Below are 22,969 nucleotides of genomic sequence, written 5' to 3'. Positions count from 1 at the left end.
CGTCTTAGCACGTCATAATAGCGCTGTACTGGATACGAATAATTACGATGCGTCGAGTTTCCCGCGTGGCTTGGTTGCAAAGATTAGAGTACACCAGCAAGCGACCACCGCCCATGAGTAAGCTTGAACGGATGACATGACGCGTTGCAGTCGGCATGGAATGCTTCCACTGCCAGCAGTGGATTAAGTTGATGGCCGTGAGTTAGCTTTACCTCACATCGAGACAGTGGATCCGCATAATTTCGGTTCAGAAAGCCTGTACCTCTAATTTACAGTGTTGCACAGTGCAGGATGCACATTGCGCGAGAAAGATAATTTGTGCTTATTTGTACTGACGATTACAAAGCACAGCCCTACAGGCGCTTATGTCTGGTGACTCCAAACTATGGCAACCGTTATCGTGATTTATTTGACTGATCAACATTGTATAACCGAGTCATTATGTAAACATGCAATTCCGAACTTACAACTTTGAATATCAAACTTCACGTGATATTTACACTGGGGTCACACGGTCTCCTTCACAACATCAACAATCTACTGGTGCATTTCACACGCCAGACACATGCAACACGACGATTGTTGCCAACGAACGTAGGATGCCGTCGACGACACACTCGAGCTTATTCCGACGGTTCATCACATCTCAATCTCAACCTTTTCCGTTTGCCGCTGAGGCACCTTCCATGGAACTCCTTTTGATTTCTTTCTCATCCAAAATTATCAGTTCATAACCATCACACTTTCATTTTGGCTTTCTTCTACAATTTACCCAATTCCCTGGCCCTCAACTTCACTCCACTCTCAGATTCATTTCATTTTTTGTCTTCCCTTTCATGCACTCAGGTCTCACTCCTGGCTTGTCCCTTTCTTCGACTTCCTTATTGCAACTTCCTTGCCTTTTCCATTGCCTTGCCAATTTTTTCTGTTTGATTCTTCTCACTTACAGCTGTTTTCAAAAAGGTTGGCAATTCCCATGATCATGTGATTTTTAGCACATGTTGTGTTCTAAAATGTTTTCAAAATGAAAGAAACACAAAATTCTCTATTAATTTCTATCCTATTCACTTAGAATAAAAGGTGTAAAATTAGATTAATACTATAAAAACTTAGATGTATTAAAATTTTTATAATAAAATAAGTATTAGGCTACAAAAATGAATAGAATGCTAGGCTAGTGTAACATTCTCAATATTTTTCAAAGACAACAATTATCTAAAACACAGTCTCAACAGCTTATAAACTTCTAGTTATACTTATATAATAGTATTATAGACTATAACTACACTGTGTATAAGTTTTATAGTCTGATAAGTAACAGTTATTCCTTAATTCCATTATTGAGAAAGAAAGTGTTAGACTCAAATAAATACTTATCCTTTTGACACACTCTGTAACATGTTAATCTAACTATTATTTTAGTTGTATACTGTATAACAAGCATTTTGAGTTGTTGATGTATATTAAATATTACCATACTTTCTAATTTAGCTTTCTGAGTAAGTCTATTTCCTCAAGTAGCCATGTGTTCTTACTACACAAGGGCATTAAATAGGACCGATCAACGACAGAATTGACCCTCTACCCTCCTCCTTGTAGTGTCACCACTATGCCTTATAATCCACCTACAAAGGTACTAGAGAATCAACCTGAGACACTGACAACCAAACATATTCCAAAACCTTCAGCAAAAGTGAAGAGTATGGTAGATGATATGACAAAGAAGAGTCGTCCTTCTCCTACTGAGAGTAAGAAGCCGGAGACAGAGAAGAGAAAGCAAGGGCGTCCAAAGAAGGATCTAGTGTCTAATAATGTGTCTGAGAATTCAGTATGTATTTCAAGCTTGGTTTATATTGGTTTTTTAGACTGAGTATTCTACTCTATCAAGTAGAGGATACTGGCTCAGAAACACTGTCAAGTGATGTCCTTTCTAGTGGACAAGAGGCAGTATGGTCTTTATAGAAGGATTTACATACATTACTTACAGTTACTTTGTAGCAAACTAAGGAGGCATTTGTAGAATATGGAGAGGAACCGTCAGAACTGGATGTAGTCCATTTGCTTGCTACTGAAGTTACTGAGGGCTCACTTTCCTTCGAGAGTATTGAGCTGGATAGTGAAACATTTGAAGAAGGTATGTTTCATTTTATTGTGAATACAAAGTCTGATTGATTTGTAGAAGACACTATTATGTCTACTCCTGTGGTACACAGGCATCAATTAGCAAACAACACTGTCGAAACTGATAGTGAAAGACTAGTCAAAGTCAGTGTTCACGATGGGACAGGCTTACGGATCATTCGCCTCAAGAAGTTGTATAAATACTTATATGTCCTTGAGCTGGCGTCTGCCTCGATGAAGTTGATGCCAACAAGTGTGGAGCTTGGCTACAAAGCAAGCTGGTCATCAAAGACAGGTAGCAAGCGAAATATCATGTTTATCACGTCTTCGGAGGAGCTTGCTGATTTCTGGGAGGAATACAAAAGGTATAATGCAAAACCAGGCAAGAAATGTGAGATTGTATTTCGAAACATGCAAGAACCTGTTACTTCAGTAAGTAATTGTTACATGCTAGATAAATAGAGAACTGACTCACATCTCCTATAGACAGTAAAAAGGCCTGCAGGACGTGGATCAGGGCAGACTCAGGAGGGTGCAAGAGACTTTAGTACAGTTGAAACAAGTCCAGCATCCTTAGCAGCTCGGGACTCGATTGAGGAGTCACTTCAGACAGCAATTCAGCAGGTGACAGAGGGAATGCACTGTCTAAGGCACCGACGTCCCTGTTATCAACTTGTCAATGGAGAACACAAAGTATACACACATGTAAATATAAAGGACCATGCTCAACGCCTTGTAAGTATAAGATAGTCTATGCTTAGAGTAGACTCACACCTGTTAATAGGTACAGAGTGAACCTGGAGTTGTGCCAAATCAGGTACCTGCTAGTATGAGCTCCAGGCTTTTGGACGTTAGTACGAGACGTCGCAAAACACAGCATCCAGGTGTAACTCAACCGAATACGGAAGTTTCAAGCATTTCTACCCTTTCCGAAGCTGGTGACAGTATCTCTGAGACTCCAAAGGACAACCCACCGAATCCAACACATTCTGGTCCCTTGAATTACCCCACTGTAGATGTCTGGCGTCGTTACTGCCAGCAGCACATTGAACGAGGCCGCGATGCAGTACACACCTACACATCCCTCATTTTCGTCTTGCAGAAAAATGACTGCACTCGCTTGGACGACGTTGCGAGGCTCACCACCGAAGAATTGTGCTCACTTGCTATGGAGTGTGAAGTCGAAGCATCAATCGGTCTTGTCAAGCGCGTGGTTGCATATGCTCATGAGGACGTAGCCAAAGTGAAGAATGATGGTTACCTAAAGATGGATGCTTAGCTGGATGGAGTTTCATACATCAGACGTTCAACCGTCACCGTCTTTGCTCTAATTCGTCACTGTCAACCGGTGGAGTTTCATACATCAGACGTTCAACCGTCACCGTCTTTGCTCTAATTCATCACCGTCAACCGGTGGAGTTTCATACATCAGACGTTCAACCGTCACTGTCTTACCAATGCTATTGCCCCAATTCATCATTGTCAACCAGTGAATTTCTTGTAAAGCAATCAGAGTAATACAAATAACACGAACATGGATTGATGTACATGCAGCTTCTTGTGAACAATACCATGAGGCCTACCATCAAGAATACATGCTAAGAATATCCACAGTGATAAAAGAACGATTGACAGTCGGCAGCACTTATTGTAAACACTTGCCGATACAGCTCCTCATAAATAGAATATTCGTCCCTGAGGCTATTGAGATGTTCATCAATCCGACGAAGCCTTGACTTGAGAAGCGAAAACGCTAATTCGATGGGATTTAGGTCGGGCGAATATGGAGGAAGATATTCCAACCGTACTCCACTACAACCCATGTTAGAAAAAAAGAATGTGACAAGCTATTTGTAACGCACCGGCTAGTGATTAACTGTTCGATCTCTGGGGCCTTGTGAATGGGGCAATTGTCCATCAAAATGACGAAGCGCGGTCCAGGCCAAGGCTGCATTCGCTCGAGGAGATGTTCAATAAATGTATAAAACTTTGCTGTATTGTATGACCCCTCAATGATCATACAATCGAGCATACCGTCCACATGAATTGCAGGGAGAATTGAATACCTACATATTTGCCTATTACTTCAGATCTTCAACTCAGCAAAGCTATGTTACATACCTTTTTCCTCTAGCAAAATGTTGTTTCCTACAGGCCCGAAGTCCTGAAAGTGCCCAGGCTCTCTTACGCAGCCAAACATTTCGTTCACATGAACTTTCATCAACAGCAACAATTTCGTCAACGTCATAATCGGCGATGCGTTCTAAAAACGCGGCCCTCAGTGCTTCATTACGTTCCAGTGCTGATGCAGAAATCTGTAGGATAAAAAAAATCAAAAAATCAACATTTTCAAGTGGACATGTGAGGACAAATTACACACCTCCTTGAGTGTGTACCCAACCCTTGTTAGAGTCCTCCATATTGTTGTATCGGAAACCTCGAAACCCAGCCGACTTCTCAAAGCAATCCGCAGCTCGGAGATGTATTGATCATTTTTTTGTTCTGCAAGATGAACCAATACCTTTACATGTCCCGTTAGGCCCTCTTAGACCAGATAAAACATCAATCGAATGAAACAGTACTCACGTGGGTATCTGCAAAATCTAGCAGTCGTGGCCGACCCACACTCAAACGCTTTGTCGGACAAACCGAACCCGTTGCACACCACAATGCAAGAATGTTGTAGACAGTGCGCACGGGAATGCGCAACACACGTGCAATCTCAGCCGCATTCTTTCTATCTTCGTTGAATAACACTGGAATGAGCTCGCGGAGGTCGTTTGATGTTGCAACACCACGCGTCATGTTGTGGTCTGTGGCCAAAGTCAACTTGGCAATGTGACGGCCACTTTACATTTATGACCGCATGAGTCACATCCTTGCGAGTTGTGCGCTTGCTGACTTGCTCACCATCTATCACCATCTCTGCTATATCCCATGAGTCAAACAATGTCCGATACCATCATTGAAGAGGGTGACCCATCCCCAATGTTTACCCAAGGTGTGTCATACAGTGTGGTGCATTCCCTCGCACATTTTGACGTACTCCAGGCTCATTGCCCGCCGAAGACTCTCAGTTCTCCTATGGCACTGGAGAGGACTCGTCTGCTGCACCCCTTTCTCCGCAATATGGCACCTATACTTACAAGCCTGGATCGCCCCACGGATCCCTGGACTCTGTCAGTGCGTAAATTGCGTTGTTTCGCTATTCCAAACCTACTGACTGACGCGTTGAATTAATTCGTGTTTAAATTTAAAGCACTGGAGGGACAGGCAAAGAAGGAAGTTGTCGTGCGTTCGGAGTTGCTTATCAAAGATGCTGCGGCCAACGTGAACAATTCCGAGGCACTGTTGGCAGCTTCAAAAGCATTGTTTGAGGCTTTCAAGGAAAGCGCCTATGAAGCGAAGCGCCAGAGGGAGACAAACAGGCAGATGTCCGAGGCTATCAAGGAAAGCGCTTATGAAGCAGAGCGCCAGAGGGAGAAGCTGGATGTGCTTTTATCAGAATTGGATACGGTGAAACTTCATGTCGAGCATGTGAGTGATATTCGGTAGCATCGTTGCACATCCGAGTATTTATGCATACTTCAGCCCCAGGCTTTCATGGATATCCAAAACCTCCGTAATGTTTCTGACACGCCTCGTGATCTGCTTGCTCAAGGCTTTAGGGCGATCTGGGGACCTCGTGTTTATCCGTCTAGTTGCTTCTATCCTGATCGCATGGGCCGCGAGAGCAAGACGTGCCACTTCGCTCCCTTCGTCAAGGCCGTTTATGTACATTACGAGAGGCTGTTCAACAAACCGGCCCCCCTCAAATTGCATTACGAGAGCCGCAACGAGGAGACGAAATCCATTCGGTCCATCAGCTCGTTGAAGCCGGAGAGGTCGGACTTCCTCAACATTGACTTTGACAAGGTCAAGAGGGACGAGGCCTTGAATCTTGAGATGGTCCTAAAGAAGAAAAGTATTGTAGTCAAGGGGAACCAGGAGGAAGCCAATGCTACAAAACTTACATTCTCAGAGTTCACGAGCTGCTTCCTCCAGGCTTATGATCGTGCAAAGGACCTGTTCAAAGTCACCAAAGAGGAATTCGTTCCACACGAGCTTCTTCCCGATATGACAGTGGAAGAGCGTGGTGCTGGCCTGGAAGGCATGATTAGGGCCCACAAACGGTTCATCATAGAGTTCCGTGAAGAAGTTGCGAGGTCCGAGAAGCAAAAGGGCCCAGATGAAGGCCATACGCACAGGGACGGCTCCGATACATCCAGCAATGATATGAGTAAAAGGCATCGTCTGTTCAGCCCCTTGAAGAAAGCCTGGAATAGACTTAAAGCGACGGAAAAGAAGAAGGATGCAAAGACCAAGTTCAGTGAACGGACAGCAATGCAGTTCTTGGTGGACAAGCTAAAGGCTTTCGAGGAAGCACAAGCGAGATACGTAACGATTGGTCGCGCTACTGCAGTCCTCCTAAACGACAACTTGCTCGAACTCTGTGTCAATACTGATAGAGAATTCCGTGTGATGATGAATCAATACGTTCATGGCGAAAAGTCCATCAATGCTGATATCAAAAAAGCCGTTAAGAACGCGAGGAACGTTCTCCCTCAGCTAAGCGCCGAAACGGTGGAGAGTTTCAAGTTGCTGTACGACATAGGCTTCGAGACGCGCCCTGCTGAACGTTTCGATCCGGGGAGAGACTTTGAAACCATCATCAACAATGCCAGATGGCCTAGCACTCAGCACAAGCACAATGACTCTCGTTTCAAGGGGGCACCAATCACAACGAGGGATGACAGAACGACGTCAGCCCAGCCCAATCCCAGCCGCGCGTCTTTACCAAGCTCTGGACAATCACAGGCTATTTCTGCAGGAAATCGATATTCCCAGCCATCTGCCCATTTGCTGCAAACAACGCAACAGCCTGCAGGAGGAAACCAACGCCGTTCTGAGACGATTCAAGTTTCAGCAACGTACAATTCGCCCACCCGCGGCTCATACGCTTCCCGAGTTGGTTTAAGCAGCAGGCCGAGTAGCAAGGCCTCGCAAGGCAGTGGTAAGTTTCACGTCGTGTTCTCCAGTGCTATTTGACCACTAATTACTGAACCTGGTTCCAAAGCGACTCGCGGTTCAAGGTAAGAAGTTCATTTGAATTGATGTCTCGTTGCCTTCATATGATAGTTTGCCATGCATGTATCTTGAATATGTTTTGTTATGCTTTGTAAACCAACAATTGTCTGTATGCAATAAGCCCAGAATAAAGTGCCTGTGAAGTTGCATAATAACAACTTAATTGTTTTTTTGTGTGTTGCACATATGCTAGTTTGAAAGGAAACTTGTAAGTGGAACTAATGAACTCAAATCACTTTGAATGAGGGATGAGATGGTATTATTACTGAGGTGGTTCAAAGAATTCCTACCACTGTTTGCCAAGAGTGGCATTTGAAAAGTCTAACCTGGTTAAGAACAAGTAACCAAGAACTGTAGTATTTTGAGGTTGCCAAAGTATAAGTCAAAGATCAGGTAGGACCCACACAAGTAACTCTATTACATCCACATATCCATCCATCTTTATCTATTGTCCAGTCAAAGACAGGATCTATATTGAGAACAAGGTCAAAGGCAAGATGTCAGACATTGACTACTAAGTAACTTGAAGAAGGAAGTTGTTATCACACCTTCTACATTCTACAGTCTAATTGTACAAATTATATAGTTTAAGAACTAAAAAATATAATTCAATAATCAATGAGATTCTTTAATTACACAATAACAAGCCCCCCATTTTCTACAGAATTTGGCTAGGAGACAAAGGTCTATGTAGAGATTTTTTTGAGACCAATCTGAAGGTATTGTGCTCTGTGGATCAGGAGATATGTTTTTTCCAATTCTGTGAAATAATAGATTAGAAGAGAAGGAATTTGCTTCTTTTTTTGTGTGTGTGTTATTTCTCATGTTATTGTCAAATATGAGAGCATAATTAGATTCTTATAGTATTAAAATGTTTTTTACATGTATTACTTAGTATGATTAAAGTATCTGCTTCCTACAATTCTTAATTCTTCTCATTTTTGAGAAGAAAGTACAAAGTATGTTACAAATCACATGATTGTGGGAATTGCCAACCTTTTTGAAAACAGCTGTAAGTTCATATTGTATTTCAACTCAGCAATTGTAGTATTTTTACACCTCATCCTCAATTTTCTATTGTTAGTCTCCTTCCTACACTGTTATATTAACTTAATTGTACAATTGTCTCTTAAATACTTGTACACATATGTTGGTACCTGGGAGGGAGAAGTTAGTAAGGTGTTTTACTGAAGTATTCACCTATTAAGAATATTGGCTCAACTTCTATAAATAAAGAAAGTGTACAATGTCTGAATCTCAACTTTGCTAGTAAGGGATGTTGGTTCACACAGAAGGAACCAATTGGTACAATCTGAAGTCTGTACCTTGAGAGGGTTAGTAGTAACATACACATCCTAAGAAGTAGTAATCTTTGTCAGCAAAAATTATAATGTTTTGCAAGAAGTAAAGACTTAGGTCTTAGTTAATACTCTAGAAGGCAGTAGTAGCAATTGTATCCAGATCATCTACTAGTTTATTAGGAGTTATTTCTTCTAATATAAGTGTATGAATACTAAAGTTATAAATGTTGTGATTAGAGGCTTGTCCTTAAACTGGAATGCTAATGATTGTAGTTGTATAGTTTGCTCTACAAACATATTATTGCTAGATATGTTAACATTACAGTAATACTATAACATTCAAATTTTAAAGCTATGAAATACAAGTATAGAAATTATAACAAAAAGATCTTGTTTAATCACAAACATTATAGTAGAGATCTACACACTATACAGTTATAGAGATATGTTCAAGTACTATAATGTGAATTTTTTTCTAATCAATTATATGTGCACAATCCTGAGTCTGCTTCTAAACCAGACATTCATTAATGTTAACTTATAAAACTAAGGACAACTTACTTTACAAAAGGTTTTTATTTTATTAGCTACTTTCTTTACAAAAAATGATCTAGTAGTAAAGATATTTTCTAGTATAGTTATACCAAATTTCTTAAGCTTGCAACTAGGTAACTTAGAAACTATTAGTTAATTATATTAATTAATAAAGTAATATAAATAAAATATACTAGAAGACAGAGGTTCATTCTATTATATAGATAGTCTTCTGAATTAAAAATGTCATCCTCTGCACCTTTAAGGTTCTCCATATCTGTAGCAGCAGCAAGCTTTACAGGGTATCCTACCTGTTCTTAAGAACCTTTTGTTACAAAAAAGATATTGATTTTATTCTACACTCCAGCTGCTTGCTTGTTGCCTTGTGTAGTAAACAGTAGAAGGAAAATGCCTTTTGGTGGCAATACACCTTTAATGTAGTCACCTCCATCCAACCCAAGAGCATTGCTCCATACATTAAGGTCCAGACCACTACACAAACAAACAAAATGAGTTTGGGTGCTAACAGTTGAATACTACTTTTGTAGTATAATGAGTGTAGTTAATGCTTTAGCTATATTAGCCTTAGTTAAAGTTCAAAGCATTATAATAAAGCCTTACCTGTGATAGTGGTAGCATTATTATCTGTTTCAGGACTTGCTGTTTCCTGTTAGCTTGAATGCTAGTAGTAGTTAGCAATACTAGATGTAAATAATGAAGGACTAAGTATAACTCACAACATTATAGGGTTGTGCTTGACTGTACAAGCTCTGGTTATCCACCAGCATTGCATCAAGAGAACCAGATGATGCTAGCAGTATCTGCCATAATGTAACAGCAGTCAAACCATAGGTAATCAGTAATGCTTGGCAAAGAGGAATGCTGGACTAAAGTAAATCAAGAGAAGGAATAAATCACAGATACAGAATGGAGTGTGGAAAACATGTATGACAGAAGGAAATGAAGGCAATACACAAAGTGAATTGAAAGCTGGGGACTAGTGAGGTAACTATACATACAACAGAACGACAGGATGCGAAACAAAGTATCTGTAACCAGTATGAGACAGACCATTAATGCACATACCTCTCTATTACCATTATTCTCTTGAAAGGATGTGTTTTGCTGAAGGCTCGAACCCTCCTAGTTGTTTGGTCGGCCAGACGATGATGGTGATCAATCAGCACAACATAATGCACAGACGAATCCAGGACCCACCTGATCCCCAAATGCCCAAGCCTATGTTGCATCCCATGAATTTCCACCTGCTTGACTTTCATAGTAGCCTCCCTGAGTAAATTCGTTGTAGTTGGACATTGTGCTGTGTGAGATGGAATGCATAGGATGTTTTCGTCGTGGCACAGTGCTGTACTAGGGAATGCGTAGGATGCTTTCGTCACGGCACGGTGCTACACTGGGGTGATCGACACATACCATTCTAAGCCTGCAAATCAATCGGAGTTTGAAAATTGACTTGAATGAGAGTAATTAGCCCCTCTCAATTCTATTTTTTTTTTTCGATTGAAATTTCGCTGCAGCACAGGGATAGGATCTTGCAACCCTGTGCTGAGAAATGTAAATCAACTGATGAATTGAGATTATCAGTTGATTTTTTCCTTCTGTGGCTTGTGTAAATAATAGTTAAATACAAGTTATAAATATTTTCTAAATAAAAGAAATTTATTTTACTTATAATTTTGTTAGATTACAGTAAGGAGACTTGGTATACTGAATATATGCACTCACTACTCTTGTTGCTTAATTATGAGAGCAGTTTTACTTAGCTTAGGCTACTTGAGTTGCATATGTAATCTTCATATTGAAAGTCCAACGAGATTCAAGAGCTCTCGAGCTCTTGAATTCGCTTGAAAAAAATGCGTCTTAAAAAGGATAAATTACATGTGCCTGACTAGGGTCTCTTACATCGACCCTTACTCTACCCTTACTAAAACTTGCCATGCCGAAAATAAATCGGCCATTTCAACAGAATTGAGAGGGGCTATTGTGTAGCGACCGCGTTTGAATTCTGGTCTGCCTGTTGTAAGTGGCAACGCAACATGTTTGGTCGATTTTTTTCGACGAGAATTCTTGCTGTCACTGGCGTTGAGGGTACTTGTAAGGTATGGTTCAGGAGAGATGACGATATTGACTCCTTCGCCAAGGGGATCAGGACCATCCAGCAGGTCTATCTCTGAGGACTCGGGGACGAGTTTTGATTGGTGTTCTGAACAGTTATGGGGTCGAAGTCGTCGTTGTCACTCCACGACTCATCAGAGTCGCCTTCATCTTCGGCATCATTGCAAAAACGCGTTTCGGGGGCGAATGGACTTGTGCACATATTCCTCTGCAAGCCTCGTCCTCTTTGCAAAGGCGAATCCAGTGTGATAGACAAATCGGGCGAATGGTACAGGGAAGGGGAAGAAGGGGAAGATGAGGGATCACGAAAGAAACACATGGAGTCTCGGTTTGCTTGAGTAATATTACGAGATGTCGTTGGAGGAGTGGACGGTGTATCTTCGACAATAATCGCAAGAATGTCTAGAAAATGTAAATGATGAGTGGCCGTTTAGGGATATGAGGGCAGGATAATGTAGGTATCGTACCTTGATCAACCGTCTTTTCTCTTCCATCAGGGCGCGGAATTGTCGACAATAGTAATTCATCTTCAATAACGAACGCACGCGGTCGAGATTAACTAGGTTGTTGACAAACTTATTAATCTCGGTCCTCGTCACAAGCTCCTTCACGCTATAATCATGAGTCAGGGTAACGTTCACACACTCCGGCAAGTCAGATCATACCTTAGAGCATGCCGATTGTTAATGAGCTTGTGATGTGCCAACATAAGCGGCATGTTCGTGAGAATACATCCTTTGCAGGAGTTTGAGTTTTCTTTTTCGGATACGTCAGGAACACGAACTTGCACTGTTCGTATGAGAACAGAAGCTCAGACAGACTCTGCATCAGGGAAACACGCATAGAAGTGAGCGTCCTGTGTCTTTTGTTGTCAATCGGTTTTCTGTGACGATGATGTCGTCTGCTCTGTTGTAGACGTAGATGCATCCTTCACCTCAGACGATGTAGATTGCACGGTGGTAGCGGCTGGTGACGTCGCAGATGCGCGATCCTTTGAAAGTTCGGCTGCTATACCTTTAGAAGCAAGCTTGCCCACTCTCATCAGCTCACCAAACATGAAGTGAACGACAGATTCCAACGCTTCGGAGGATACCGGAGGACTACTTGACTTTGGACTATCAACCTGCATCGAAGTCGAGTCTTCCGTCAGAGGTTTCTCCGTAGCAGCAGAGTCAGGCGGGGCTTCGGCCACAATCGCCTTCAACGTAATCTTTCAGAGTGCACAGCTCTTTCGAAACGTCCAGGAATACTTGAGGATCGCGAGCCGCCATTGACGTTGAACTACGGACATACGTGAGGACTTCGACAATCTGCGATGTTGACAACCAGCGTTTTATCTCCTGTTTCATGACCCCGTCTCCAATACCGATCTATCTTCGTCGAGATGCCGCAAGATAATTGCAATGTAGGATTGGAAGCCTGCAACTGACGCGTCGCCAGCAGGCCCTTTTAAGCGCTGGAGAAGTAACGACACTCCATTCCGACGCACGAACTGATCAGCCATATTACGTTCTCGAAAGAGTTGAACGAGCATCTGCAGAGTAGCAAGCAGTTCATCGCGCAGAAGACTCAGGATGTGGAGGAGTCGTATACACAGCTCAAAGAGCATCGAACGTACCTCTATATAAGGAGGACCTACAACCAGCAGAGGAATAACGACTGGCTGATCAGCGAGGACCATAGGGACTGCTCGAGGTTCTTCTGCAGTGACTAGGAGCGACTCCATAGCGAGAAGGAGTGCTGGGAGCCACTTCGCCAACGTTTGAGATCTTTGTCGTGCGCAAGGGGCTGTGACAGAAGCAGAGCGTAAAGCATGTCCATTAAATTCTTTTCCTCCTTGCCCGATGTTTCGAGTGCAGCTTTCCGTGAATCAGCAAGTATGAGAGCCAACAGTCGGCACCTAACAGCGAGAGGTTCCTCCTACTCTTTGTACACAGCAGGAGAGAATTTCTCGATGTCTTATACAACACAGCAGATAGCTTCTGGCTGGTACTTATCGTTCGGTCTGATAATACGTGCCTTGCGCCGAGGATCAACGAAGGATGGGCATCTGCAAGCCTAAGCACCTGTGGTCCTATATCTGATACGAGGGACTTCCTGATCTCATCCAAGTCCTGTCGCCTCTCCTCGACCGTCTTTTGAGACTCGTAATCCTCCTTGATAGCAGTCTCTTGTGCAGGTTGTTCTTCAGGAGCTGCTTCGGTTTCGATAGAAGTATCAGCAGTATCCGCAGGAGCCCCGTTCGTCGCAGGCTCTTGTGCCGTTGTTTCAGCCTCAGGAGGCTATACCGCAGCGGGTGGATCCTCCAGAACAGGTTCAAATGGATGAGTCAACAGATACTCAGTTGCGAAGTTGACATTATTGTTTGTCCTGGGCAGCGCTCTAACAGCCGCAGCTCTTGGGAAGCCCATCACTGTCAACTGCCTGATACGATCTTCATCTGGCCGTTGAGACGGTCGAAGAAGACCTGACCAGAACTCGGGAATATTTCCGAACCAAAATCGAGCCTTGCTCCCTCGTTCTCGCCCGATGCTATTCCTCGGACATACTGAATAACATATTTGCTGACAGCCGGGGGTGCTGAGACGAGCCATGCCGACTGCTATATATCACGAGTTAACGGTGATATCTCCAACCTCATTTTGACGAGGAAGTCATGTGGTTCATAGAAATCGGGGTGGTTCTCTGGCTTGTCCTTCGAGATATACTGAGCAATTTGACCGGGATCTACAGCAGTTCAGGAATGATGGAAGGGTGTAATGCCAGATGGTCTTGCCCAGCCTGGTTAAGGCACAGTGCACCGAGAGCATTGGGGATAGATTGAACAACCTACGTGTGATACGTACCCATTCCACATCGCAGTAGTCAACGCGTTTACCAAAGAGTATACGATACAGGCTCCTCGCGAGGTGAGCACCCATGAGACGGCCATCGTAAATATCTTTCCCAATGACTCTGCCGTCAAACTAAAAAATACGACAAGTGATCGGGGTTGATCTCGGATGCTCACTTGGGTTGGTACGATTGCCTATTGCCTATCGACCGCACACGGTTCGAAAAAGAGCATAATTGGAGTTGAACATTTGGCGGATAAGAATTTGGAACCATTCTCGTGTGACACCACCCGCATCGACGCCTTCTTCAGCATAGAATCGTACGCTGAGCTTGCTATATTGTATCTGGTCACCAGTCTTGTGCTGGAAGGCATGGAAGCTGTCCTCGAAAACACGCAAACGACGAACATTTACTTGGAGGGATGGGTAGTGCTCCCTGGGATAAGGACGCTTGTGCAATCGCTGACTGAAGTAATTACGCTTGTTGTCGAAATCAAGAACTCTAGGGTTCTGTATGAGGAGAGAGAAAGATCCTGACGTGAGGGACGGGTTGTTTCGCACCATCATGTTCAAAATCTTCCGATGATCGTCAGTGAATCTAACGAACAGGTCATCCACAAATTCTTCTTCAGACAGTAGAGGCGAGCGCAGAGATCCAGGAACAGCTGGTGCTGACGTACTCTGCACCCCTACATCCTTGCAGACAATTATCAATGACTCGATGAGCGGTAATAGAATTGTCGCGATGTGCTCGACATTTTCTCTACTCTCCACCACAGTCAAGCAATCGCTAAATTTCTGCCAAAGCATGGTGAATCGGAACGTCTCATAGATCTCGCGAATACGGTCAGCTTGAGGCAAGTCCGGAGGGCGAATCGACGTGTTCTCTTGTTTCGAACACATATAATCAATGGTCTTCAAAACACGGAGAAACTTGGCCCGATCCGACGACGCCTGAGAGAATTTGGCGACTATTGCTGGAGGCAGGTCGCCTTGTGCTTGCGCGCTACTCAGTGCATCATTCAGTTCATCCAAGTGTTTAGAAAGATTAGTCCCGAAGTCATTCGCTTTGAGTCTTACTTCTTGGGCATCGACGTCTCGAGCATCTGGTAGGAATGAAAGGTGCTGAATGTTGGAATGTCCGTCCAGAGCATTCTCCAACAGTGACGATGTTTACGATAGTCTGAATGCGGGGTGGGGGATCTGTAGTGGGTTGGCTAAAAGGATCTTTTCCTCCACAGCCTCAACAGATGAAGCTTTATTATTAGGGCTCCAGCTGGTTGTGCAGCCGAGTGTTCTGTTGGAGGATACGTTTAGTTCAGGAAAAGCAGATGCGAACAAATGAATCTTACCTGCTGAGCTACTTGGCTCATGCGAAGTAGTAGGAGGTGCAGTTCCGGAAGAATCTTGCTGTGCACTTGATTCGGCAGGAGCGGATGGACGTTCTCCAGTGACTTCTTTCTTCTTTAAGTCGTCCTTTAAGCTCGTCAGGGGAAGCGTCACCGAGTCAAGTAATCCGGCAACAGAATCCATTATACTGAGAGCCTTCAAAAGCGTCTGGCGGTCAAGGAGACGTAGATGGGGTAATGCGATTGAGCCGCTTGCTTCTCCTTTTCTTCCCCTTTCTTTGAAATGCTTCTCTTCAGGCCTGCAGGTAATCCGTGCCCTGTCAGGAAAAAGAGAGAAGAGAGCTCGTTGGTGCCAACAATGTAATTGAGGGCATCCAGACAGCGTTGCACAATGCGGTCTGGAGGGACTTCACTAGGAACAATAGGAGATGCGATAGACAGTCCTGTATCCTTCTGTTTCCTAATATTCTTCGAGGTAGGATGTGCAGTAATACCCTTCCCGCCGCGGAAGGTCAACTGTGAGAGGCTCTTATCCACCAGAGCAAGATCACCCGTGCCGTCCTGCAAGATACTTAAAAGCACATTGAACAGTTCCGTTCGAGATTTGGAGTTCTCGCAAAGATAAAGGAGGACTTTGTGAAGCGTGCTCTTCTTGGATAATTGAGGGAAGATCAGAAGCCCGACGAGAGCTGCAATCCCTGGTCGTTCCAGCAGTTGGATTGCATCACGCGGGGGTGGCACCCTGCATGTGACGGGTGCGGTAGTATCACCAGGAGCAGCTGGTCGGGGGCTACGGTGGTGAAGATACGCAGTTTCACGATAAACACCAGCTTCGGCGACCATATGCGACGGGTGCGTCTGTAAAATACCGTCGGCCGAGTCTAGGAGAACGATCTGCCGTAGTTGCGGATCAAGGCTGGCGATGAAGTCTACTGGGCCCATGTCTGTTGGACCAATCGTTGGAACAGCAGTCTGCCCTTCACCATCCTGTTCGCGTTCTCGTCTGCTCCTCTCTAGCCGCTCCTCACGTAATATTTCTGCACGAATCTCCGGAGGCAAAGCATCAAGGAACACCGCGCTGACTTGAGACTCAACTAGAGCTGCGGCCTGGGTGGGACGTTGCTCTCGGAGGTGCTGGTTGAGTATTTCCTCCCGCATATCATCTGGAAGAGCTTCCAAAAACGTGGAATCAATGTCCGTGTCGGTGATGTCAACCTCATTCCCATTGATTGTGATGGTAACCCGCTCGGGTGCTGTTGAAGGGCCCGCCTCGGGTTCTGCCTGGATGGCAGCCTCAGCTTCTTGTGCGCTTTCGGTAGCTGCTATGGCATCGGCCATTTCGGTATCTTCATCCACTAGGACATGCTCACCGTCAGTACAACCCCCAGAAGTCGAAGCATCGGGTGCGACTTCAGGTGACACAGCCGCTCTCACTACAGCCTCACGTTCAGTTGCCGCCTTCTCCGCTGCCTCTTTTTCAGCCGTAGCCCTTTCTTCAGCCTCACGTGCAGCCTTCTCTTCCGCTTCCTTTGCAACTTTCTCTTCCGCCTCCTAGTTCACCCACCAGATCGGAAAATGCATTGCGTGAGAAAAGAAATATCACAATGTTTATTTGACCTACCCGTCAGTCGCAGAGAACATTTCGTCCTCGTCATCCTCATCTCCAGCTTGACCGTCTCCATCAACCATACCCGCGTCATCCAAGTCGTCTTCGTCTGCTTCCTCGAACATTAAGCCACTGTCCGGATCTCCCATTGCATTTTCAGGAAGCTTTTAACGAAAGAGATGAATGGACGATGAAAGTGAAATAGCCTAAGAGGCCTTACCTGACACATAATCTCTTCAGCAGCACCCTCTTCCTCTTCAAGGTCATCGCCTTCGTCTTCGTCTTCGTCTTCATTCATATCACTCATTCCCTCTGCCATCTCCTCATCCATATCCACCCATCCCTCCGGGGATTCGTCGATTATAGCATGCTCCTCTGCTCCTTCCTCTGGCTCTGTATTAGACGAATCCTCGCTGACAGACTCTTCATCATAGCCGACATCAACATCGTCCTCTCCCTCATCTTCATCCTCATTCATCTCGTCCTCATCCTCCTCATCGTAGTGCTCTTCCATTTCCTAGATGGACAAATGCGGTCAACTCAGATCAAGGAATAACATATCACTTTACTTACTCCTGCATACCTGGCAAATATAAATAATTCGTACTGTTCCGTAAAATTGACGAAGAAAGATAACTTAAATTCCAAGTGACGAATTACAATATAAATCGGTGGGTCTCTTCCCTTCGCTCTGTCTCCATGACATCGTCGTCCTCTTCATCGTCTTCATCAGAGTCATCCGACGGTCTGGACTCTGGGTCAGATTTTTCTTGTCTGAATCTCCTTTAGTCTTGTCCGAACGTCCCATCTTGAATGCTACCTTCGTCCTGACATTTTTAAAATTCAGTAAGTGTAATCTTGTCGTCATACTTTAAAATACGTACAAATATTCGAGGGGTCGAAGAATAGCCGCCACGAGACTGCGTATATACGGGTATTCGCCCGTATCTAGCATTCATAGGCTCACTCGCCAAGATCTCCTTGAAAGATCTGCTTATAGACCCCTAGACAAGTTTTCGAATCGAAGTCACGTCTGGCGCATTCTCCTGCGTCTCATGAGATGCAGGAGTGTCAACGCACAGGGCTACAATAACGGACATCGCCCAATTGCATAAGTTACCCGTTTCTCTGAATCGAACTTCGGGTCGGCATTGAAGGGACCAAACGACAGCAGTTCTGTTAGGAAGAAACTCAACGCAGGCGACTTCGAGCGCGAGAACACATCCTTTGCAGGAGTTTGGGTTTTCTTTTTCGGATACGTCAGTAACACGAACTTGCACTGTTCGTACGAGAATAGAAGCTCAGATAGGCTCTGCATCAAGAAACACGCATAGAGGTGAGTGTCCTGTGTCTTTTGCTGTCCATCCGTTTACTGTGACGATGATGTCGTCTGCTGTGTTGTAGACGTGGATGCATCCTTCACCTCAGACGATGTAGATTGCGCGGTGGCAGCGGTTGATGACGTCGCAGATGCGCGATCCTTCGAAGACTCAGCTGCTATACCTTCAGAAGCAAGCTTGCCCACTCTCATCAGCTCGCCAAGCAAGACGTGAACGACAGGTTCCAATGCTCTCGAGGACACTGGAGGAGCGCTTGACTTTGGGCTGTCAATCTGCATCGAGGTAGAATCTTCTGTCGGAGGCTTCTCCGTTGCAACAGAGTCAGGCGGGGCTTCGTGTCACGCTCGCCTTCAACGTGGTCGGATGATTAGGGACGTCGGGCCGTACCAGAGTGCGACGTTCTTTCGTGACGTCCAGGAATACTTGAGGACCGCGAGCCGCCATCGATGTAGAATTACAAACATATGTAAGAACTTCGACAGTTTCGAGCGGAAATTTGACAACCAGCGTTTGATCTCCTGTTTCATGACCGTCTTCAACACCAATCGATCTTCAACGAGATGTCGCAAGATAATTGCAACGTGGGACTGGAAGCCCGCCACCGACGCATCGCCAGCAGGTCCTTTTAAGCGCTGGAGGAGTAACGAAACCCCATTCCGACGCACGAACTGTACAGCCATGTTACGATCTCGGGTGAGCTGCACAAGCATCCGCAGCGTGGCGAGCAGTTCGTCTCGCGGAAGACTCGGGATGTGGAGGAGCCGAATACATAGCTCAAAGGGCATTGATCGCGCTTCTGCATAAGGAGGACCAACAACCAGAGGAGGGATAACAATCGGTTGATCAGCGAGGACCATAGGAACTGTTCGACGTTCTTCTGCAGTGACAAAGAGCGACTCCATCGCGAGAAGGAGTGCCGGGAGCCATTTCGGCAATGCCTGATCTTTGTCGTGAGCAATAGGCTGCGACAGGGGCAGAGCATAAGCATGTCCATCATATTCTTTTCCTCCTTGCCTAAAATCTAAAGTGCAGCTTTTGGCGAATCGGCAAGAATAAGAGCCAACAGCCGGCATCTAACAGCGAGAGGTTTCTCCTGCACACCGTACGCAGCAGGAGAAAACTTCTCGATGTCTTGTACAACGCAACGGATAGCTTCTTGCCTATACTTATTGTTCGGTCCAATAAATACGTGCCTAACGTCGAAAATCAATGAAGGATGTGCATCTGCAAGCCTAAGTGCTTGTGGGCCTATATCTGATATGAGAGACTTCCTAATCTCATCCCAATCCCGTCGCCTCTCCTCGATCGTCTTTTAGGGCTCGTAATCCTCTTCGATAGCAGTCTCTTGCGCAGGCTGCTCTTCAGGAACCGGTTCAGTTTCCATAGGCGCATCCGCTGGGGCCTCGTTTGCTACAGGCTCCTGTGCCGTTGTTACAGCTGCAGGAGGCTGCACTGCAGCAGGTGGTTCCTCTGGAACAGGCTTGAATGGATGAGTCAACAGATACTCGGTCGCGAAATTGACATTATTGTTTGTCCTGGACAGTGCTCTAACAGCCGCAACTATTGAGAAGCCCATGTCCGCCAACTGCCTGATACGATCTTCATCTGCTGGTTGAGACGGTCGAAAAAGACCTTGACCTGAAGTCAGCAATATTCCCGAACCAAAGTTTGGCCTTGCTACCTCGTTCTCGCCCGACGATATTTCTTCTTAATCGGACTGAATAACATCCTTGCTGACGGCTGGAGGCGCTAAGACGAGCCATGCCAACTGCCATATATCGCGAATTAACAGTAATATCTCCAACCTCATTTTGACAAGGAAGTCATGCGGTTGATAGAAATCCAGGTGGTTCTCTGGCTTGTCCTTCGAGATATACTGAGCAATTTGACCGGGATCTATGGCAGGTTTGATAATCATAAGATAGAGCAAGTGAAGAGCCATCTTCAGTCGTCCAAAGACGTGCACGCGCTCTTGTTGATCACTTTCACTCCGGTCTGCGGCTCTAACCTCAAAAATACGAGAAATAGTAGATGTATAGCGACGGCACGTATCCGGGACAGCGTCCAGACCTCCGACCTTTCGGAATTGAAGGAGCAGCACGGCGTGGTAGTTTGTCTGCGAGGCTCATTCTGTAAAGTAAAGTATTTTAATGGCCCGTGTCATTTCGGCCGAAAAAAACACTTACCATCGAAAAGGAGGAATGTGATCGAGCAAATCATGACTGTATGGTATCCATACAAGAAAGTCGGGTTGCCTTTCAGGATAAGCGAGACATGAGTACATAACTTCTCCGATAGAAGAAAAGTTAGTCTCACCATCCGTAACTTCGGTCAAATGCTTGTACATGATATCCGCCAATGTCGCCGATATGGAAGCAGCTTGCTTCTTCTGTGCTTTGTCAGGATTACGCCTATTTTACAAAAGCATCTTCGCCACAACGCGATATGCTTCAAAGCCACAGCGTTCCGATCCTTAGGGCTCTCTGTCTTCTTTTGTCCATCTCTGGAGTTGATTCGGCTGGTGGTTGACCGTCAGGTTGCGTCGTACCGGTACCGCCCAAATCCGGGATAATATCCACAGTCGTGTTCTGCAGTAACCCAACAGCATGTCTGCCGTGCGTATATCCGGCCGTCGAATAAACATCCGAAAGAAGAGTTATGTGGACGTGCAAAGTGATCAACTTGTGGAAGAAGACATTAGCTCTTGATAACTCCTTATGGATGGTGACGAACGAGCTCATCGATGGAACTTTCGATGGACACGGCATTCTCCTTTTCAAGGAGAACCTTGAGATGCGCTTCCAGCGTGAATATCGAAAATAACGCTGGGATGATGGAAGGATGTGATGCCAGATGGTCCTGTCCAGCCTGATTAAGACATAGTGCACCGAGAGCATTGGAGATTGATTGGACGACCTCTGGCCCTCCAAAGAACAGACGGCTACCAATTCGCATAGTCGGACGGCCTAGACCTAACGGATCATCTATTGACTGGCTGAACGCGACTGTATGCTCTAGTTCTCCTAATTTGCCCACCAGACTGTAAAATGCATTGCATGAGAAAAGAAATATCACAATGTTTATTTGACCTACCCGTCAGTCGCGGAGAACATTTCGTCCTCGTCATCCTCATCTCCAGCTTGACCGTCTCCATCAACCATGCCCGCATCATCCAAGTCATCTTCATCCGCTTCCTCAATCATCAATCCGCTGTCTGGATCACCCATTGCGTTTTCAGGAGGCTTTCAACGAGTTGGGTAAACGGACTGACCGGACCGACAAAAGTCTATGACAAAGATCCGACATCGCAAGGATTCGTTTATATCTTACATCCATAGGCTCACTCACAAGGGCGTCCTTGAAATAACTGTTTATAGACTCTAAGACAAGTTTCCGAATAGATGCCACGTCTGGCGGAGGTGGAAGTATGGCTACTGTTGTAACGTAACGTCCAGAGCGACATTGCAAAGAAATGCTGCGAAAGCTGACCAGGCCTTCCCGTCAGTTTTCAAATAGATGCCACGTCTGGCAGAGGTGGAAGTATGGCTACTGTCGTAACGTAACGTCCAGAGCGACATTGCGAAGAAATGCTGCGAAAGCTGACCAGGCCTTCCCGTCAGTTTTCGAATAGATGCCACGTCTGGCAGAGGTGGAAGTATGGCTACTGTCGTAACGTCTACTATGAATAAGGTGTGGTAAAGGTATGCATCCAGTCTGCCAGTCCTACTTTCAAATCGTCAGACAGAAGGCAATAATACAGGTGACGAACGAATTTCAGGTTGGGTTACACTAACAAGTTGCATACAATAGAGCTCAGTCAAGTGTATCAGCAATGAGAGACCCATGGTATAAAGCATAGGGGGTCAGGAACATCGTCCAACGTAATGGCCCTGTTTTCAAACTGTAAGAAGCTGTCACAAGAGACGACCCGAAATCAGGTTGGATTGTACATACAAGTCACATACAATAAAGCTCAGCTGAGAGCATCAGCAATAGATAGTGTGTAGGTTAGGCCACAGGAAGGTGGGTAAGGAGCCCACCCAGCCTACACATCCTAAAACTTGCAAACTGTCAGGAGACAAACCAAGTTTGAGCATAATTGTACCAACAAACCATATGCAGTGTCTCCTGTACCAAAAGAATATTACAGAAGGATGTCCATACACTGTCTGTCATGAATGAGTGAAATGGATGGGCTAAGACAGAAGAGGGACATCGTCGGAGTGTTGGGATTTGAGAGGGGAGAGACAAGGTGTCAGACGATTTCTTACGTCATCATAACGAGGGTCAAACAGCATGTCAGTTCGTGTGACAGTAACTAAAAACAACAGTATATTATCAGGCACGTTTGGCACACCTCTTTCTGAGGTAGAACCTTCTAAATTGGGCAAGGTTTAACTCAAAACCTTATTTGCATAGAGGTACGGTTTAGCAGCCTGCACCACAGATGTTGTCTCTGATCCTTTCACAACAGTACAAATATACAATCAGGATATCCCCTATTCACTACACTGCATGATACATTATGGACCTAGATGAACGTCTTCGGGGACGAGGAGGGGTGACATGTCACATGTTCACGTTATAGTAAGCTGCAAAAGGAAAGTCTGTCTCAGACTCC

The 22,969-nt window shown here is 45.1% G+C and overlaps 3 protein-coding genes across 3 annotated transcripts; 2 read left to right on the top strand and 1 right to left on the bottom strand.

Annotated features, from left to right (window-relative positions):
- Positions 1-1,609: 1,609 nt before the first annotated feature.
- Positions 1,610-3,400, top strand: FOMMEDRAFT_26164 (uncharacterized protein; the record flags this gene model as incomplete). Its single annotated transcript, XM_007263249.1, has 7 exons — positions 1,610-1,803; positions 1,866-1,947; positions 1,999-2,134; positions 2,180-2,553; positions 2,608-2,745; positions 2,839-2,856; positions 2,906-3,400. The coding sequence occupies 7 exons, from the start codon at positions 1,610-1,612 to the stop codon at positions 3,398-3,400; spliced, it is 1,437 nt and encodes a 478-aa protein (XP_007263311.1).
- A 1,636-nt stretch (positions 3,401-5,036) lies between these two features.
- Positions 5,037-7,346, top strand: FOMMEDRAFT_165675 (uncharacterized protein). The gene is made up of 5 exons (XM_007263248.1): positions 5,037-5,122; positions 5,173-5,304; positions 5,381-5,658; positions 5,713-7,174; positions 7,238-7,346. The coding sequence occupies exons 1-5, from the start codon at positions 5,059-5,061 to the stop codon at positions 7,255-7,257; spliced, it is 1,956 nt and encodes a 651-aa protein (XP_007263310.1). The 5' UTR covers positions 5,037-5,058; the 3' UTR covers positions 7,258-7,346.
- Positions 7,347-11,268: 3,922 nt separating this feature from the next.
- FOMMEDRAFT_26162 (uncharacterized protein) lies at positions 11,269-21,575 on the bottom strand (the record flags this gene model as incomplete). Its single annotated transcript, XM_007263247.1, has 31 exons — positions 11,269-11,621; positions 11,761-11,831; positions 11,885-12,008; positions 12,270-12,417; positions 12,513-12,644; positions 12,709-12,753; positions 12,838-13,007; positions 13,213-13,471; positions 13,508-13,799; positions 13,856-13,946; positions 14,053-14,185; positions 14,270-15,159; positions 15,406-15,598; positions 15,628-16,953; positions 17,089-17,172; positions 17,229-17,525; positions 17,582-17,591; positions 17,669-17,782; positions 17,893-17,928; positions 17,976-18,012; positions 18,107-18,287; positions 18,432-18,612; positions 18,736-19,369; positions 19,450-19,657; positions 19,718-19,828; positions 20,075-20,472; positions 20,535-20,603; positions 20,665-20,759; positions 20,809-21,029; positions 21,082-21,388; positions 21,442-21,575. The coding sequence occupies 31 exons, from the start codon at positions 21,573-21,575 to the stop codon at positions 11,269-11,271; spliced, it is 7,344 nt and encodes a 2,447-aa protein (XP_007263309.1).
- Between the last annotated feature and the right edge of the window lie 1,394 nt (positions 21,576-22,969).

Source organism: Fomitiporia mediterranea (assembly GCF_000271605.1).
Source record: "Fomitiporia mediterranea MF3/22 unplaced genomic scaffold FOMMEscaffold_2, whole genome shotgun sequence".
NCBI lineage: Eukaryota > Fungi > Basidiomycota > Agaricomycetes > Hymenochaetales > Hymenochaetaceae > Fomitiporia > Fomitiporia mediterranea.
Note: the sequence above shows the minus strand (reverse complement) of the source record. Positions and strands in the feature narration are given on the sequence as shown.